We start from the raw sequence: 21255 nt of genomic DNA, 5'->3' as shown, positions 1-21255 counted from the left end.
TTTTCTTTTTGGCCCCTTGCTTTCAGCTCCTTTTTTTTTCTGGTAGAAGGCATTATTATCCTCTGTTGCTGAGTGTATTCACAGTCTGGGAGCTTGGCTGTCCTGACTTACACTCTCTATATTGTGTTGTGGTTGGTCTCGAGTTGCTGTTGTTTTTTCTTGTGTTGTGGGGCTTGGGGAGGACACTAAGCTTACTTGTCTTTAATTCAGGTGCTTTTTTTTTGCTTAATTCTCTTCCTTTGTAGCATATTGTTATTGTATGCTTAATTTTGCACTGTTTTAATGTTTCTCATTGGGATTTGGGGTTTTTAATTTGTAAAATGTTTTGAAAAACTAATAAAAAAAAAATTTTAAAAAAAGAAAAGAAAGGAGGGAGGGAGAAAACATAGAACTATCGACCTGTCAGCCTGACATCGATGTTGGGGAAGATGCTAGAGTCCATTATTAAGGATGAAATAGTGGCATATCTAGATAGCAGTGATAGGATTGGGCCGAGCCAGCATGGATTTACCAAAGGTAAATCATGCTTGACTAATCTGTTGGAGTTTTTCGAGGGTGTAACCAGGAAGTTAGATGGGGGAGATCCAGTAGATGTAGTGTACCTCGATTTTCAGAAAGCATTTGATAAGGTCCCACATAGGAGATTGGTGGGTAAAATCAAAGCTCAGGATATTGGGGGGAAGACATTGATATGGATAGAAAACTGGTTGGCAGATAAGCAAAGGGTAGCGGTGAATGGGTGTTTCTTGGAATGGCAGGTGGTGACTAGTGGGGTGCCACAGGGCTCAGTATTGGGACCATAGCTGTTTACAATTTACGTCAATGATTTAGATGAAGGCATTGAGAATAACATCAGCAAATTTGCTGATGATACTAAGCTGGGTGGCAGTGTGACGTGTGATGAGGATGTTAGGAGAATTCAGGGTGACTTGGATTGGCTGGGTGAGTGGGCAGATACTTGGCAGATGACGTTTAATGTGAATAAGTGTGAGGTTATCCACTTTGGGAGTAAGAACAGGAAGGATTATTATTATGTGAACGGTGTAGAGTTAGGTAAGGGAGAAATACAAAGAGATCTAGGAGTCCTTGTTCATCAGTCACTGAAGGTGAATGAGCAAGTGCAGCAGGCAGTGAAGAAGGCTAATGGAATGTTGGCCTTTATTACAAAAGGAATTGAGTACAAGAGCAAGGAAATCCTCTTGCATTTGTACAGAGCCCTGGTGAGACCACACCTGGAGTATTGTGTACATTTTTGGTCTCCAGGGTTAAGGAGGGACATCCTGGCTGTACAGGAAGTGCAGCGTAGATTCACGAGGTTAATTCCTGGGATGTCTGGACTGTCTTACGCAGAGAGATTAGAGAGACTGGGCTTGTACACGCTGGAATTAAGGAGATTGAGGGTGGATCTGATTGAAACATATAAGATTATTAAGGGATTGGACAAGATAGAGGCAGGAAATATGTTCCAGATGCTGGGAGAGTCCAGTACCAGAGCGCATGGTTTGAGAATAAGGGGTAGGTCATTTAGGACAGAGTTAAGGAAAACCCTCTTCTCCCAGAGAGTTGTGGGGGTCTGGAATGCACTGCCTCGGAAGGTAGTGGAGGCCAATTCTCTGGATGCTTTCAAGAAGGAGCTAGATAGGTATCTTATGGATAGGGGAATCAAGGGATATGAGGACAAGGTAGGAACCAGGTATTGATAGTAGATGATCAGCCATGATCTCAAAATGGTGGTTCAGGCTCGAAGGGCCGAATGGTCTACTTCTGCACCTATTGTCTATAAAAGGGCATGCCATGGGTGCTGGAGGTCCTTAGTAATAGACGCTGCATTTCTGTGACACCACTCCCTAAAGAGAGAAAAATAGAAAGAAACATAGAAACATAGGAAACCGACAGCACAATACAGGCCCTTTGGCCCACAAAGCTGTGCTGAACATGTCCTTACCTTAGAACTACCTATTCTTAACCTTAGCCCTCCATTTTACTAAGCTCCATGTACCTATCCAGGATTCTCTTAAAAGACCCTATCATTTCCGCCTCCACCAGTGGCACCAGCAACCCATTCCATGCCCTCACCACTCTCTGCGTAAAAAAAAACTTACCCCTGACATCTCCTCTGCACCTACTTCCAAGCACCTTAAAAATATGCCCACTTGTGCTAGCCGTTTCAGCCCTGGGAAAAAGCCTCTGACTATCCACATGATCAATGCCTCTCATTATCGTGTACACCTCTAATAGGTCACCTCTCATCCTCCTTCGCTCCAAGGAGAAAAGGCCGAGTTCACTCAACCTATTCTCATAAGGCCTGCTCCCCAATCCAGTCAACATCCTTGTAAATCTCCTCTGCACCTTTTCTATGCTTTCCACATCCTTCCTGTAGTGAGGCGACCAGAATTGAGCACAGTACTCCGAGTGGGGTCTGACCAGGGTCCTATATAGTTGCAACATTACCTCTCGGCTCTTAAACACAATCCCACGATTGATGAAAGCCAATGCACCATATGCTTTCTTAACCACAGAGTCAACCTGCATAGCAGCTTTGAGTGTCCTATGGACTCAGACCCCAAGATCCCTCCAATCCTCCACACTGCTAAGAGTCTTGCCATTAATGCTGTATTCTGCCGTCACATTTAACTTACCAAAATGAACCACCTCACACTTATCTGGGTTGGACTCCATCTGCCATTTCTCATTCCAGTTTTACATCCTATCAATGTCCGACTGTAACCTCTGACAGCCCTCCACACTATTTACAACACCCCTAACCTTTGTGCCATCAGCAAATTTACTAACCCATCTCTCCACTTCTTCATCCAGGTCATTTATAAAAACCACAAAGAGAAGGGGGACCCAGAACAGATCCCTGAGGCACACCACTGGTCACTGGCCTCCATGCAGAACATGACCCGTCTACAACCACTCCTTGCTCAGTTCCGGATCCACAAAGCAATATCCCCTTGGAACCAATGCTGCCTTACTTTCTCAATAAGCCTTGCATGGGGTACCTTATCAAATGCCTTCCTAAAATCCATATACACTACATCTATGGCTCAGCCTTCATCAATGTGTTTATCACATCCTCAAAAAATTCAATCAGGCTCGTAAAGCATGACCTACCTTTGACAAAGCCATGCTGACTATTCCTAATTATATTATGCCTCTCCAAATGTTCATACATCCTTCTCTCAGGATCTTCTCCATCAACTTACCAACCACTGAAGTAAGACTCATTGGTCTATAATTTCCTAGGCTATCGCTACTCCCCTTCTTGAATAAGGGAACAACATCCGCAACCTTCCAATACTCCGGAACCTCTCCTGTCCTCGTTTATGATGCAAAGGTCATTGCCAGAGGCTCAGCAATCTTCTCCCTCACTTCCCACAGTAGCCTGGGGTACATCCTGTCCAGTCCCAGTAACTTATCCATACAAAGTCCGGTGTACTTTGTAGGCTAGTGCCCAAGATGGACCAGACTAGATTTACAACCTTCTTCAGCTTCTTTCGGTCCTGTGCAATAATCTCTCCATACCAGATAGTGATTCAGCTTGTCAGAATGCTCTCCATGGTACAACTATCAAAATTTTTGAGTGTATATGTTGACATGCCAAAACTCTTCAAACTGTCTTGCCTTCTTTATGACAACATCAATATGTTGGGACCAGGTTAGATCCTCAGAGATCTTGACACCCAGGAACTTGAAGCTGCTCACTCTCTCCACTTCTGATCCCTCTGTGAGGATTGGTATGTGTTCCTTTGTCTTACACTTCCTGAATTCCACAATCAGCTCTTTCGTCTTACTGATGTTGAGTGCCAGGTTTTTGCTACGGCGCCATTCCACCAGTTGGCATATCTCACTCCTGTACACCCGCTCATCACCACCTGAGATTCTACCAACAGTGGTTGTATCGTCAGCAAATTTATAGATAGCATTTGAGCAATGCCTAGCCACACAATCATGTGTATATGGAGAGTAGAGCAGTGGGCTAAGCACACACCCCTGAGGTGCACCAGTGTTGATAGTCAGCAAGAAGGAGATATTATCACCAATCCGCAGAGACTGTGGTCTTGGGGTTAGGAACTCAAGGATCCAATTGCAGAGGGAGGTACAGAGGCCCAGGTTCTGCAACTTCTCCATCAGGATTGTGGGAATGATGGTATTAAATGCTGAGTTATAGTTGATGAACAGCATCCTGACGTAAATGTCTGTTGTCCAGGTGGTCTAAAGCCATGTAGAGAGCCATTAAGATTGTGTCTGCCATTGACCTGTTGTGGCAATAGGCAAATTACAATGGGTCCGGGTCCTTGCTGAGACAGGAGTTCAGTCGAGTCATAACCAACCTCTCAAAGCATTTCATCACTGTCGATGTGAATGCTACAGGGCGATAGTCATTAAGGCGGCCCACATTATTCTTCTTAGGCACTGGTATAATTGTTACTTTTCTGAAGCAAGTGGGGACTTCTGCCCGTAGCAGTGAGAGGTTGAAAATGCCCTTGAATACTCCCGCTAGTTGGTTGGCACATGTTTTCAGAGCCTTACCAGGTACTCTGTCCGGACCTTCTGCCTTGCCAGGGTTCACTCTCTTTAAAGACAGCCTAACATCGGCCTCTGAGACAGAGATCACAGGGTCATCAGGTGCAGCAGGGATCTTCACAGCTGTAGTTGTGATCTCCCTTTCAAAGCGTGCATAGTAATGGAAAGAGGCAGTTCAGATAATCAATTGGTAACTAAATTGAACAGTTAAATGATAACAAAAATAATAAGCATTGACTTTGGTAGTCATAGTCTATTACCACCTTTGATTTGTTCATTTTAACTCCTAGTTCTTTGTAAAAATGTCCCAATGATCATATGTTAACTAATTACAGGATATTATACTCACATTTCAACTCTGGCTGATGTTCAAGAGAATGTCATGGAATATCTTCATGTTCTCAGCCGCCCAATGGTAATTAACCATAATCATAACATTATATGGACAGAAGCATACATGGACAGTGCAGTAAGTTTCCTTTACTACCATATCTGTGCAAACGTGTATGGTCAAATTTATGAAAATGTTCAAGTGCATATCTCTTTACATTTGTAAAGTATTTTATTATTTCTCGCAATTTTATCTTCAGTCTTAATGGACCACATCTGACATTTGTTATGAACATATGAACTAGAGCAGAAACAGGTCACTTCCTCCCTTTAATATCATGGCTAACATTGTAGTCTTAGGAGACACAAGAAATTGGAAATGCCAAAATATGGAACAAAACACAAACTACTAGAGGAATTCAGCAGCTTGTGTGGTATCTGTGAGGTGGGGGGGAGGAATTGTTGACATTTCAGGTCAATACCATGCATCAGCATTGAGAGTGGGAAGAGAAGACAGCCAGCATGGAATGTAAAGGAGGGATGAGACAGGGGAAAGCAGGTGATGTGAGGATGAGAAGGAAGTGTGAAGTATGACTGGTAGAGCAGAGCCAGGTGGGGAAGGGTTGGGTGGGGATGGGAGACAGCTGGGTAATAGTTAGAAGAAGACAAGTGAAAAAATGTCAGATGGAGTTCTTGAACAGCCTCTCATTGACTACCTGTGTATGATCACTGGTTTTCCAGTTTCAGATAACTCTTATCTCCTCTGTTCCCTTCAGTTTCACTCTGGACCTCCCATTTTTGTGCCCTTTCCCATGCTCACCATTTCCTCCCTTCTCTGATCCCATCACCCATTCATCCCCCCCTTCCTCCTCCTAGTTCCATCCAGTCAATACTCACACATTTCATCCAATGGGTCCCCTCCCCCATCTGGTTCCAACTGCTCTCCGTCTCTCCACTAATGGTTCCATTATCACTCTCCTTAGGTTCCAGCTCTTGGAGAATTTGTGTACCTGCTTATCACCCTTCAGCTGCTGCATCTCCTCCCTTCCCTTCAAATGGCTCCATCAGAACATCATTCTTAACCTCTCCTTGGTCCACCTATCACTTACTGGCCCCCTCTCCACTCTCAGTCCTGAAGCAAGATCCTGACCTGTAACATCAACAGTCCATTTCCTCCCACAAATCCTGCTCAACCCACTGAGTTCCTCCAGCAATATGTGAATTGTAACCATCAACTCTGGGTAACTTTTTACCACCTTATCTATCAGACATCCGTCTACCTCCATTTTCAACACATTTGGAGGATATGTTTTTGATAACCTTTTAGAAAAAGAATTTCAAGACATGTAACTCTAAGATGAAAAACGTCATCTCATTCTGTCTTAAATGACTTATATTGTCAGCTAATTAATCTTACTTCAATGATTAAATAAGACAGTGTATTAAAACATGTCAGTGATTTTATCAATTAAATTTTGTGTTACAGCATTTTAATTGACCTGATCAAATAGTTTTTATCTCTTCACTTGTAAAAGTAAAGAGAGCTAGAGGAAAGCAGTGTTTCATGCAGGATATTGCGTGTTAATGAAATGGGTGCTAATTTCTGTTACAAAGAAATCTATCTTGGAGGTGACCCAGATTCTGTTGTAAATCTATTCATTCTTTGTACCATTTTCATGCAGAGTAGATTAAATCTGATGCAAAATAATTAGTAGGTCACCATGCTCAGTAAAGTCCAACATTGATTTGGCAAGAGAGCTCAAAAGTGGCTAAAAGGGAGATGATTTGCTGATTTGTCCTGTTCACTATTTTGAAACATTTTTCCTGTTAATATACATTCTCTGTGGAGTTCCAAAATGATTGAACATCATCAATAGTAAAGATTCACTGATAGTCTTCAATCTTTATTAAGTTTTTGAAATGAGCAAATTATTTTTCTGTCTGAAGAAATTGTCACCTCCCAATGACCTGTCCAGCCTTTTTATAGATAACTTCATGAACTTCTTATTCCTTCAAATTCTTAATCTCTGGGAAGGTCCTGAACTTGAATAATGGTCTCCATACTGACTTCCTGCAGAGAAATATATTGAGGCCTTATGTCCCATACTGCGGCTGACGCAGCCAGCTCCTAAGTTCCTGCCAGTGTCACTACTTTCATTATTCTGTGAATGGACCAGGCTTCAAATGTCAATCATGCTGCAGGCAGCTGAGTTAACCCTGCTCACATGCCATGTCAGAAGCCAATGACATTTGGAAGCTAAGCTTTATGACCTGTGGAATATTTTACATAAAAATATAAGAACATAATATGTAATAAAATAATTTTAAATGCATTCAATGGCTATTAATTAATTAAAATCATAGAATTTCAGTGATATAAAAATATTCAAATAACCTACTTAAGCTTTATTTTTAAATGAAATGTAGTGCTTATATTCAAGTGAACAAAGCCAAAGCTAGTGTGAGAGAAAGAGAGCAGAAGGAGTACAGAGGAAAAAGTTCAATAAACGAGTGGTTGCATACTTCTTGTCTTCAGCGTTTTCCTGACTTCTGCACTGCAATATACAAGCTTGTGAACACACTGCTGCGTACAATCAATAAACTTGGCTGTGGTACCTTTGGTTTCTTCTCCACCTCTCAAATATTGATAATATATACTGGAGGCCCCAGTCCTCTATTTGACATTTCACTAATTACAGATTACCAATTTGAGATGACTCTTTTATCCTCACTCAGTTTTTTCATCACTTAACTGCTTCACGATCAATGCCAATATACCAGCTCCATCTCAGTGCATTGTGAAAACTAGAAAATGTGGTCATAGTTGTTGGCAAAGGCCAGTAAAATCAGCCCACGAACTGAACAATCTGTTCTGATTTCCAAATCTCTTTTATTACTGCTGATCATTGTACTTTAAGTTTGCTTCTCCATCCAACTCTTTGCATTTGTTGCTACCTATTCTTCACCAGTGGAAGTAGTGTTTTCAAGTTCATGATCATGCACTCTTTAATTCATCTTTCTCACTTCATCTCTGATATATTTTGTATCCTATTTGTAAGACTCCTCAAGGAATCACCATTAAATCAAGCTTTCAAACATTTCCCTTGGCTCTTTTCCTAAAAGTTTATTATGTGCTTCTCTCACTTTTGTAAGGTGTGTTTTCATATTTTTTGTATTAACTACGCTGTGTGTGTTCCATGATGTGTTGAATCTCAGACTAATTAATAACAATTGCTCATATTAATTAGTATGAGATGGTGTCGATCAGGTTTGCTATGATCGAAGTTGTACAATCGATGTTAATATCTCCCTCTTAGGGATGGGTAAAATTAGGCTAATTGTTATCAGGTGAGAAGAACTTCGTGCACATAGTGAGAGGTACCAGCTTGTCCACTGTCAAGCTGTGTATTCATAGATCAAATTCTCACAGGAAGAATCCATAAATCCCTTTCAACTTTTCAAATGGCCGTTAAGGTTCATTTGTTTATGAATACTGCTTCCTCATAGGGTATGACATAACAGGACATGTTTAAGAAAAAAATGACCCATTGGCAAACTATGCAAAATACAAAACTTGCATTGAAGCTCCAAGCCAAAACAGACTTTATACTTTTCGGAACATGTTGTTGGAGACAAGGAAAGAAATTGTGTCAAGGCAGAAAAACTAACTGATATTCCCACTGAACTGATTGATTTATTTTTATATTAAAAGTGAAACAATTAATAGAGGATTTTGTATTTTTATTCCATTCTGATTGATTCAATAATATTTGCCAGTGAGTACTTAAGAAAGTACTGACAGATTTTTATCCCACATGATGGTGTGCCTGATTTATTGTAGCAGGAGAAATCCATTTAAATACAACCCTCCCTCAACAGAGTGACTAACTTATATAAGACCATAAGACATGGGAGCAGAATTAGGTTGTTCATCCCATCGAGTCTGCTCTGCCATTCTATCATGGCTGATTCTGGATCTCACTCAACTCCATACACCTGCCGTCTCACCATATCCTTTGATGCCCTGAACAATCAGGAAACTATCAATTTTCACTTTAAATATACCCACTGATGACCTCCACCACAGTCTGTCGCATAGCATTCCACAGATTCACTACTGTCTGGCTAAAAAATATTCCTCCTTACCTCTGTTCTAAAAGGTCACCATCAATTTTGAGGCTGTGCCCTCCAGTTCTGAATACCCCCGCCATAGGAAACATCCTGTCTGCATATCTTGTCCTTTCAACATTTGGTAGGTTTCAACAAGACCCTTCCCACCCCACGGCGTTCTTCTAAATTCCAGTGAGTGCAGGCTCTAAGTAGCCAAGCACTCCTCATATGTTAACTCCTTCATTCCTGGAATCATCCTGTGAACCTCCTCTGGACTCTCTCCAATGACAACACATCCTTTCTGAGATATGGAGCCCAAAACTGTTGATAATACTCCAAGTACAGCCTGACTAGTGTCTTATAAAGTCTCAGCATCATCTCTTTGCTTTTATATACTATTCCTCTTAAAATAAATGCCAACACTGCATTTGCCTTCTTTACCACAGACTCAACCCATAAATTAACCTGCTGAGAGTCTTGTACAATGACTCTGAAGTCCCTCTGCACCTCTGATGTTTGAATTTTCTGCCTTTTTAGATAATAGTCTGCACTATTGTTCATTTTACCAAAATGCATTAACATATATTTCCTAACACTATGATCCATTTCCCACTTTTTTGCCCATTCTTCCAATTTGTCTAAGTCTTGCTGCAATCACATTGCTCTCTCAGCACTACCATCTATCTTCGTATCATCCACAAACAAAGCTATCAATTCCATTATCTAAGTCATTGACAAACAATGTGAACAGCAGCAGTCCCAATACTGACACCTGAGGAACACCACTAGTCAGTCATTGGCAGCTAATCAGGAAAGGCCCTTTATTCCCACTTGCTTCTTCCTGCCTGTGAGCCATTTCCCTATTGATGCCTGTATCTTTCCTGTAACAGAAAGACAGTTTATAGTCTATAGACTATCTTGAACTAATAAAAGTTTGATGCAAATATTGAGTCATAAATGCACTAGGCTATTTATCAGGTTTGAGATTATTGTGAGACATAATTTGATCTCTCAAACTAAAAGCCTGCAAATTGTTCATCAAATGCATACACATGCAGGGCCACAAATGAAAGACAAATATAGGAAATATCGAAGAGCCTTATTCCTTAACAAATAAGGACTGGTAATATAATGTTGGGAGGTATTTTGCAGAACAGGCAAAAATGAATACAATAGTTTGCAAATACATGGTTAGGAGAGTTAGGCCTTTAAGTTACATTACGGAATCAGTGTTCCATGACTTATCAGACTTGTATCAAATTTTTTGTAATTTGCCTCAGTAGTCATGTTCGTCAACACAAAACAAGTTGGTTAGAACCTCCACCACAAAAGCAAATAATGAAATTTTGGTTAAAGTTCTGGTCATGCTTCAGAACATCGTTGAAATTGTGTCCTCTGTCACTTTCTGAACAAGGAAAATGCTTTTCTCTTTCTGTATGAAAAGAAATCTGCTCACTGGTAGGCAGATAGGAATGCAAATTATTTTCATATGTAATTTTCAGCTGTTTAGATCTCCAAGAATGACTGTCACTCCCAAGTGCCAGCAGTTTAGAGTCCTTCCACTACAATTTCTGTTGTGCTGTATTGCTTTCAATGAGATCTAATACTTGAATTGCTGCATACATAGCTGTTTTATAATTTCAATTTTGTGAAGAAGCAGTGTAACAGTGATTGCATGCACTGTTTTTATGTACATGTAAAACCTGTAAAGCCCTGATTTAGTACTCCTTATCTCTCTAATACCTCCACCAATCAGCAGAATCTGGAGTTCTTTAGGTTCTATTACATCATATAGAAGCTTTAATTGGTTATCTAAAGGATGATAATTTAAATGAATATTGTGCAATTGAATGTCACTTACCATCATACTTGTTTGGTCCATTTTATGAGTTATTGTTTTAATATTATTTTGTTGTTTAATGTGACTTAATTTTCAGTAACTTCTCATCTGTAATTTACTCTCCTCAATCCCTGTCCTTTGTTCACTACTATCATTCTGTCATATCATCATTACCCTATCATCCTCATCACTGCTCTCTGCTACAGTCTATGGAGGTAACCACAGTGTGTGCTGTCATTATTTTATGTTGTCTATGAAATCATTAGTCATTGCCTTGAACTGTGCTGTGCTGTGTGTATTTAAAGCTGTGATGTATTGTGTATAGCGTGAACTGCATGAAATTATTTGTATTTGTCCATAGTTTAAGAATTTTGAACAAAGTGACCAGAACTTTCTTCAAAGATTCCAAAGTAAATATTAAAGCTTCACCAATTTGCAGATAATTTACCAATGTCCTTTCTGTGATATCTTGAAGGAAATTGCTTTGTATTCAGTAATTTTGCAAGTGGTGACAATGAATTCTTTTTATTCCACATGCTGGAAGCATTGTATGCACAGGTTTCTTAAGCTGAGAGGTTTCTTAGCAGTGCGAGTTTCAGAGACAATCCTATAATTAGACAGCTCACGCAGCGTTTTGTAAACCTGTACATCTGGAGAATGCAGCTCACCTGGGTAGTCAATAGGAGAAACAGGGAACACTTTTAACTCAATGTCTTGTTCACATTAACAACATCTAGTATTGTCCTTCCCCCTCATGCTTCTATATGATGTCTCCTGAATATTCTGTGGATACACATGAAATTGTATCATTTTTAGAACATCTTATTTCTTATGAGGATCATGTTTTAGGTATTAACTTAGACATTGTGGCATGTGATCTACTTCACTTGCAGTCTATTTATCATCAGAGATGCTGAGGCAGTTTCATACTCTGCCCATCTGTTGTTAGCATTATAATCATTCAACTTGTCTTTTTATTAATATCTAATCATCTGTTTATTTGACAGCTGTTTCAATCAGCTGCACAGAGTCTGCTGCTCATGACAACAGTAGCAATGCCAGTCTTCAGCAGAAAGAATGAAACAGTGAGTGCTATTCATTATCTCCTCTGCTCAGCCTTAGCTTGTATACACTTGCTATTGTTAAATATTGAATAATTGACAAAAATCACCTTGCGAATTGATTTAAAATGTGAGCAGACTGAAATGATACAGGCTTTTCTCTCATATTCAAACATATGGTGCAAGATTCACAATAGGTTAGATTGTACATAATGAGTTTATTAATCATGAAAAATGACAATAAAAAATTTTCAGATAAAGCTTAAGTTTTCTGATGTTCTTGAGTGATTCCAACCAGTTCAATACTCAACCTCTTGGTACAAAGGTTCAAAAATTTCCCCAACTAATGCTCAAAAACTTCAAGCATTTGCAGAACTACCAACACCCATAACCACTGCTGCTGGGATCCACTAAATAACTTTGTCCCAGTGTTTCCAAATCCCAGATTTACAATTAGTGCTGAAGCAAACAACTCTTAATTGACAAGGATATAGTGAGATGCTTAACTTCCTATCCAATGTCATACTTTGAATCTTGTAAAATGCATGGCTGCCAATCTTTAGAACACCATTCCCTAGCCAGGTTTCCCTAAACAGGAATAAGTACTAAACAAAAAATATTGTTAAGAGATTATTTTAGTGATAAGTTAATGGGCACGTAACAGATAATGTGCCAACAGGGGTCTGCTTGTTTCAAAGTCTGATCTTAGCACAGTTTCATAATTTGAATTATGTGCTGATGCAGAATCCCACAGATTTGTCACTCTTGCACTGATTAAAATAAATTTTTATGTAGTATCTTCACAACTACTATAAAAATCTTGCATTATTTTCTATGTTCTCAAATCTTCATTAAAGATGATTATGAGGAGAAACTTCTGGACATTTACACTAAGATGCATGTTATTAACTGCTGGTTGTACTTTTTCTTCACATACCCTTCTTTTAAAACCACTGGATCTAAATATGTAGTGTATGCCCATCGAGTGTCTAGTACTTTATAGGCGTGAAACACAAGTGCTCAAAGATAAATTCTTCCCACATTGCCTTTAGGCGGAACTTAAATTATTTCAGTAATGAATACTGAGGGTTGCCTAATAATTATAAAAAAAATTCAAAACAAAAACTGCATCTGCAGGGGCATACAGTAGTATAGCGGTTAGCGCAATGCTGTTACAGCTCAGGGTGTTGGAGTTTGGAATTTGATTACGGCACCATCTGTAAGGAGTTTGTACATTCTCCCTGTGACCACATGGGTTTCCTGTGTGCTTGGGTTTTCTCCCATGGTCAAAAGACATACCTGTCCATAGATTAAATGGTCATTGTAAATTGTCCTGTGATTAGGCTAGTGTTAAATAGATGGGTTGCTGAGTGGTTGGTCCAGAGGAGCCTGTTCCACACTGTATCTCTGAATAAAAATAAAATGTTGAAACTTGAAATACAAATAGAAAATTCTGGAAACTCTCAGTAGTTAGAAAAGATTTTACAAAGAAGGTGAGTTAACAAAGAGTCTACGTACCTTCAGCAATTTCTGTTCTTATTTTTGTTTATTATTTTCTGCAGATACTTTCTCTTCTAGAGTTACACGCCAGAGCACAATACTCTGATCCCTCTTACCTGATTTAGATAAAAAGACCACTGAAACTTACTATAACAAAGTCATGCCAGTGAATAAGACCATAAGATCATAAGACACAGTGTAGGAGCAAAATTAGGCCACTCGGCCCATGAAGTCTGTTTGCCATTCCACCACGGCTGATTTATTATCCCTTTCAACTTCCTTGTCCCCGTTATCTTCAACACCATGACTAACCAAAAACCTAGGAACTTCTGTTTTAAATATACCCAATGATCTGGCCTCTATGGCCTTTCATGGCACTGAGTTGCACAGATTGATCACCCTCTGGCTAAAGAAATTCCTTCTTACCTCTGTTCTAAATGGACGTCACTCTATTCTGAGGCTGTGCCCTCTGGTCCTAGATATACCCACTACAGGAAAGATCCTCTCCACATCCAGTCTGTCTAGGTCTTTCAATATTAAAATCAATAAGATCCCTGCCCCCCACCCATTCTTCTAAATTCCAATGAGTACAAACCAAGAACTATCAAAAGTTCCTCATACGTTAACCCTTTTATTCCTGGAATCATTCTCGTGAACTTCCTCTGGACCCTCTCCAATGCCAGCACATCTTTTCTTAGATAAGAGTCCAAAATTACTCACAGTACTCCCAATGCAGTCTATCCAATGCCTTATAAGGACTCAGCATCACATCCTTGCTTTTATACTCTAGTCCTCTCAAAATGAATGCTAACATTGCATCTGCATACCTTACCACTGGTTCAGCCTGCAAGTTAACCTTTAGGGAAATCTGCACAAGGACTCCCAAATCCTCTTGCACATCTGTTTTTTGAATTTTCTCTCATTTAGATAATAGCCTGTGCCTTTAATCCTTCTACCAAAGTGCACAACCATTCCGCCTGCCACTTCTTACCTCTCCACTTATATTTGAATTGTCTGCAAATTGGCCACAAAGCCATCAATTCCATTGTCCATAATGAAGGTCAGGAATTCATGTGGATACTCATATTGAATTGGTGTTGATTTATTGTAAAACGTACCAGAGTACAGTGAAAATCATGTTTTACAAACTGTGTGTACAGATCAGATCACTACTTGGTTGATTGAGCTAGAATAAGGTAAAAAAGATGCAGGAAAAGGTGTAAAACTGGCAACAAAGTTCAGAGTAGGTAAACGAGAAAATGCAAGATCAGAATAAGGTAGATTGTAAAATCAAGAGCGCATCTTATCGTAGAAGAGGTTCATTGAGGAGTCTGATAACAGTGGGATAGAAGCTGTCCTTGAGCCTGGTGGTACACACTTCCAAACTTCTGTATCTTCTGCCTGATTGGCAAGGGTAGAAGAGAGAATGTCTAGGGTACTGAGTCTTAAAACTGATTTTACAAGGATGAAGAGTGAACTCTGTTGGTTCCCATCAGCAGGAATGATATTGATTGATCACCAAGATATGGCTTTGAGCAGAAATGCCAATTTCTTCCATGTTTAGCACAATATTCTTTCTTCGGTAAGGGAGTTGAAACATGCACTATAAACCTGACAGTGGAAGAGCATGAAGGGGCTGATTGACACTCAAATTGTATGCCAGTGCCCACAAATAAAACCGCCCAGAACTTTGGCAGTTGGTTCCAGGGGTCTTATACCATATACCTTATGCCCATTAGGAATAGACAGTCCTGGGCATTACATACCAGGAAAAAGGCGAAAGCCTTAGAAGGAATATAGAGAAAGTTCTCTGTAATGTAAAAGCGATGAAGGACTTTAGACTTTGGGGGCTCATTGACCAGAAGGGTCTGTTACTATGCTATATCTCTAAATAAAATATCGGAGGCCGGAAAATTTAAGATTATTTTTCATGGGAAAAAGAATGTTAAAAAGAAATAAATGATTTGAGATAACAGAGAAAACAGAGAAAATCTCTTCCCTCTAAATTGCAGGTCAATAAGTAGCAAGCATACATTCATAATAATTGTTAAAAGATATGGAATGGAGATGAAATTGGACACTTTACTATGTACACCTATATACCTGCTTATTCATGCAATTATCTAATCAGCCAATCATTAAGCAGCAATTCATGCATGTTGGAATGAATGTGGAATGAATGTTGGTGCCACCAGATGGTTTGAGCATCTCAGAAACTGCTGAGCTCCTGGGATTTTCATGCTGAACAGCCTTTAGAGTTTACAGAGAATGGTGTGTAAACAAAAAACATCCAGTGAGTGACAGTTCTGTGAACAAAAATGCCCTATTAATAAGAGGTCAGAGGAGAACAGTCAGACTGGTTCAAGCTGACAGCAGCTCAAATAACCACATTACAAAAGTGGTGTTCAAAAGAGCATCTCTGAACGTACAACATGTCAAACCTTGAAGTGGATGGGCTACATTGTCAGAATACCACACTGGTTTCCACTCCTGTACCTAAGGAATTGGCTACTGACTGTATATTTTCCATTAGTGAGTTATTAGTATTTGGAATGTTCTTCCTTAAAAGATGGAGAAATGTAAAGGAAGGGATATGGTGTTAGTGCAGAAAAGTGCTGATCAGTAAAAGATCAGCTATAACATTATTGAATGAGGGAGCAGGCATGAGGGGTTGAAATTCCTACCAGTTTTTCTACTAAGACAGTAGTTTTTAAAGCAAGTTGGTTTTTGAGATCAACACACTTGATATGAAGTAGACAAAATACAGGATTAGGGAATTGACACTGTTTGGTAAAGGCCCAAGTGCCAAGGGAGAGATACAGTGGCTGAATGATCAGTTCGCTGAGATTTAATCAGAATTGTACAGAACAAACAGAAAAGTGATAAACACTAAACCAACAGAGCTGCTAATTAAACTCTGAAGCTAAGATCTAATGCCATCTCTGCAGCTTGGAGGCGGTAACTAAATACTAAACCAGTACTGCTCCTTTGCAGCGTCAAACTAAATTGTAGTCTTCTTTCCCGGAAGATGAACTAAGGTAAGCAGGGGCCATTGCCATCACTATGCTTTGGTCAAGACTCAACAAGGCTGAATCAAAAGGAAAGGAGTTTAATGCAATGGCAGATAAACCCTAACTGGCTGGAATCTGCATTCTCACAAGCATGATTGCTGAGCCCTTTTCAGCTGCCTGCGAGGATGCCCAGATGCTACAGCAAAGTCTGTGGTTGTGACAGGGCCCTCCCTCGCTAGGCACAGCTCCCGAGGTGTGAAACCTGTGCCTGCTAGAAATCCTAGATGAGAGATTTGTCCAGTATCTCACAGACCAGAATTCAAGAACAGTCCTCTGGGCCTTACCCCTCCCAATCCATGAGGCATTTGAACCTCCCAGAAGGTGCCACCCAGAATAGACCAAGAACCAATTCACCAAATGAGAAGGGCAGTGGGGGTGAATGAAGCAAGGGATTGGGGGATGTCACTGTCTTGAAGTGGAAAACATGGAACACTTGGTGAATATTCATTGATGATGGTAGATATAGTCTATAGGAGGCTTTAGTGATAGCCTCTACTACAAATGGTCATATGTAGCATGGGGCCAACTTGCGGCTCTCAGCTTTCAAAGGAAGATTTCTAAATGCCAACCAGACTTCTCCTGGGTTAGAAGGCCTCACCTCTCAGGGAAAAAGAGAACCTCTGGCCCATCTTCAAGTGTACTTCTAGCGTTAGACTAACTATTCAACAGCAGGAATTTCCTTGTCAATCTCTTGGTCGGGGAGAGTGATGGCTGGAATTGAAACAAGTGTGCAGCTATGGCCTAAGTGTAGAAGGAAAGACAATGAAGTGGATGAACAGTTTGCTGACTTTTAATAAGAACTGTGCAGAATTAAAGGAAAAACAATAAACACTAGATCATTAACTACAACTCTTAAACTGAAAGCTAACACCAACACTGTCGCTAGGAAGCATTGACTTAATATTAAAAGATTAATGCTCCTTTATAGCAACATGGTTGTCTCCAGCTCCTGATTCACTGTCTCATTCTGCTCATTAGAGTGAGGGTGGAAACCTGGTGAGAGGCTAGCTATGACTCTCAAAAGAGAACAGAAAGCCTTTCAGAAGTGGGATGTGAGCTGTGGTCGTCGATCAGGCACTGTCCTGAGGGAAGCCACACAGCATGAACATGTGCTGAAACATAAGGATGGCAGTTCCACGAGCCGATGGGAACTTAGGGAGAGAAATTAAGTGGACAGCTTTGGAGAACTAGTCCACAACTACCAGAATGGTAGTGTTTCCATCTGATGGAGACCGGCTAATGATGAAATCCACCAAGAGGTGGGGTCAGGGACAGTGAGGCACAGGCAGTGGGCAGATCCAACCCTACAGGTGCTGACATAATATCTTGTTCTGAGCACAAGTGGGGTAGGCAAGGATGAAGTTGTGGACATCCTAGGACTTAGAAGGCCACCAAATCATCTCTTTCTAAATTCCAGGGTCTGTTCAATCTCTGGATGGCCAATCAGCAGAAAGAGTGCCCCATTCCAACACTGGGGCACACAGTGGCAGGGACAAACAGCCATTTGGGAGGGGCCCCCACCTGGGCCTGAATCCAACTATTGGACAGACCTCACCTCTGCTTCTGTTCCCTAAATCATCAGATAAACTATACATGAACAAGGAAGGATGGGCTCCGGAATAGCACTGTCCTCGGAGATGTCAAACTGGGAGGAGAGAGCATCATCCTTAGTAGTTTTGCTGCCAGGACGGTAGGTGAGGATGAAATTAAACCAAGTAAAGAAGAGAGCCCAACGGGCTTGATGGGAGTTGATTCTCTTGGCATCACAGATGTAGGAGAGGCTCATGTGGTCTTTCCATGCCAGAGAAGGGTGCTCTGCCTCCTCCAACCAATGTCACAATACCTCTAGTGTCTCTTTGGCAGCCAGAAGTTCTCAGTTTCCGACATAGTTGCTCTCTGCAGGAGTCAAGTGATGGGGATAAAATAGCACAGGGGTGCAGCGGATTACTTACAGAAGAATGCTGTGAGAGTACATCTTCAATTCTGACAACCTCGATGATGAGTGAACAGGATGCATCTGGTTGTTGCAGCACTGGGACACTGGTGAACCATCACTTTAGTTCTGTGAAGGCTTGGTCTGCCTCTCTTGTCCCTTGGAATCCTGCAGAGCTCTTCTTGGTGAGTGCAATGAAACTGATGTTTCTGATGAAGCAGCGATAAAAATTTGCAAACCCCATGAAGCATCTCACCTGTTTGACTGTGAATGGTCTGGGCTACTCTGTGACTGCTGAACTTTACACGGGTCCATGTGAATACTGGAAGGGGTGAGGATGTAACCCAAGAGTAACATCTACTCTTTGTGGAACTCATATTTCTCTGGTTTGGCATAAAGGTTGTTCTCAAGGAACTGTCAGAGAACCCTCCAGACATACTGGACGTCTTTCTGGTGAGAATGCGAATAGATAATAAAACTAGAGGAAAAGGATTTTAACAAAGGCAAAAGTCTCTAAGTAAGAACTTGAATCCAATTGTAAACAAGTTGGGACATTGGAAACCTGACTGGATGAGGACTAACCAATCAGGGGAGATGAATAATGGGGGTATAAATACCACCGGAATAGACATGCCCAGCTATCATCCCTGATGAAGATGGCAGAGTTTGTCATCGAAATGTTGGTTAAAACTAATAACTGTACCCAGCTGGAAGCCTGAGAGAGTTTATTCGTAGATAAGAATTTCATCCAAATACACAAAAATGAACTCATTTAACATGCTCTAGAGCACATCATTGACCAGGGCCTGCAAAACAGCCGGGGTGTTGGCCAGACCACATAGCATCACAAGATACTCATGGTGACCTGTGGAGGTATTGAGTGCTGTCTTTCACTCGTCTCCTTCTTGGATGCAAACCAGGTTATAAGCAGTGTGCTGATCTCTCTTGAAGAATATGGTTGCTTCCTGGAGATGTTCAAATGCAGAGGCAAGGAAGAAAAGTAGTGGAAAAAGGAAGAAGGTAGCGGTTCTTCACCATGATACTATTGAGGGACCGATAATCAATGAAGAGATGGATCTTGCTATCCACCTTGTTTACCTAAAAGAAGACCAACCCTGCTAGCAAGGTTGACAGATGGATAAGTCTTAATGCCACTACTTCCTTGATGTTTTTCCATGACCACAGTTTCAGGACAAGAAAAGTAAAAGAGCCAACTCTGGGGAGGACTTGCCCTTTTCCTTGGTGTAGGTCCAAGAGTCGGTGGGCAGCCTCCTGACCCCATACTGGAAGATCAAACACTCTTCCTTCAACTCAACTATGAATTGTTGTGGAAAGACAGGGCTACAAGAGAACCTTTTTCTCACAGAGCCTTGAACAAGCTGAATGCAGGTCTGCCTAAGAGAAAGCCAGTTTACAGACATCATCTCTGAACTACCCTGACCTAGGCTTGGAGAGTCAGTACACACTGGGTAATAAAGTTCCTGCAGCCATTGGGGTTACCAGTGTATCTGCATGGTGGAGGAATATTCAGTTCTGACTGGAAACTGCTCAGGGAATCAGGCATTTGTGGCTGAGGCTGATGAGACTGTTAGAAAAGAGGATGTGGAAAACGTTGGGAGTGGTACTGTCCTGGCTTAAGGCTGTTGAATTGCAGCAATGAAAGTGGTAATAGCTGCCATCTTATTCTGGCTGTTGGTAGTGAGCTGTTGAACTATGCCACTGAGATCAGTAATGACTGCCATCTTATTCTGGCATTCTGTGGTGAGTTACTGAACTGTTGCTGTCTGCCAGTTTGTATTGGTCTTGCCATGAAAGCAATTGTTGCACTGCCTGAGCTATTTCTGTAAACACAGTCTCCACTGACTTTAACCTCTCTTCCATCTGACTAACAAACTTCGGTTTGGCTGGGCTTGCCATTCTGCGAGTAGTAATTACACTTCATGAGCCACTTCTGTCAACCCTGGATCTGCCGAGGTCAGCTGTTCTCTATCTTCACAGGTCCCATTCTTGGGGTCTTGCTGTCTTGCTGACACAGTGTTTGGTGATGGCCCAAATGCAGAGGCAGAAACACAACGGCAGAATGATTAATTCACTGAGTTTTAATGAGAACTATACAAAACAATAGGAAAAATAATGAACACTCGGCCAACAGGGCCGCTAACTAAAGTCTCAAACTGAAATCTAATGCCATCACTGCAGCTTGGAAACAATAACTAAATACCTCATGAGTACCGCTCCTTTGCAGTGTCACTCTAAATTGGAGTATTCTTTCCCAGAATATGGAATAAGGTAAGCAGGGTGTGTTGCCATTACTATGGTTTGTTTAAGACTTGACAAGACTGAAAAGAAAGGAAGGGAGTTAAATACAACCACAAGTAAACTCTGATTGGCTGGAATGTGCATTCTCACAAGTCTGATTGCTAATCCCTTTCAACTGCCTGCCTGTGAGGGCACCCAGACTCTGCAGCAGGGTCCATGGTTGTGACAGGAACAAGCACAACTATTCTTTAAAAGAGCTAATGCTGTCATTTTAGGGGTACTTCTTTGATTTTATTTTTACAATCTGCCTGCTACAATACTGGGAAATTCTGGATTAGTGTAATGCTTGCAATCCTTTTTTTCATTTCCTTGCCAAATGCTTCATATCTTTCACCTATTTTCCTCAAAATTAAGCATCTCCCTAAGGCTTCCAAGGTTGTAATTAATAGCAAACTGACCATCTTGCCTGGTTTCCTCTACCCCAGAACCCGAGATTCCATATCTAAGTCTTATCAATGACTCCAAAAAGATAATGCTCTTATGAACCTGTGATTTCTTCTTCCATAAATTCTCCAAGGTAGCAACTGACCTAGATCTAGTCCACTGTATATACCTTCTGAA

General features: G+C 40.8%; 1 protein-coding gene across 1 annotated transcript in view; it reads left to right on the top strand.

The window, feature by feature from the left end:
• LOC132397679 (voltage-dependent calcium channel subunit alpha-2/delta-4-like) overlaps positions 1–21255 on the top strand; it is a 341368-nt gene that overhangs the window by 73145 nt on the left and 246968 nt on the right. Inside the window, exons 12-13 of the mRNA XM_059976447.1 lie at positions 4866–4999; positions 11818–11895. Coding sequence (XP_059832430.1) covers positions 4866–4999; positions 11818–11895 — 212 coding nt within the window. The remainder of the gene's footprint in view (positions 1–4865; positions 5000–11817; positions 11896–21255) is intronic.

This window comes from Hypanus sabinus, chromosome 8 (genome assembly GCF_030144855.1).
Source record: "Hypanus sabinus isolate sHypSab1 chromosome 8, sHypSab1.hap1, whole genome shotgun sequence".
NCBI lineage: Eukaryota > Metazoa > Chordata > Chondrichthyes > Myliobatiformes > Dasyatidae > Hypanus > Hypanus sabinus.
The sequence above is the reverse complement of the archived record's forward strand: the minus strand, read 5'-3'. Positions and strand labels throughout refer to the sequence as shown.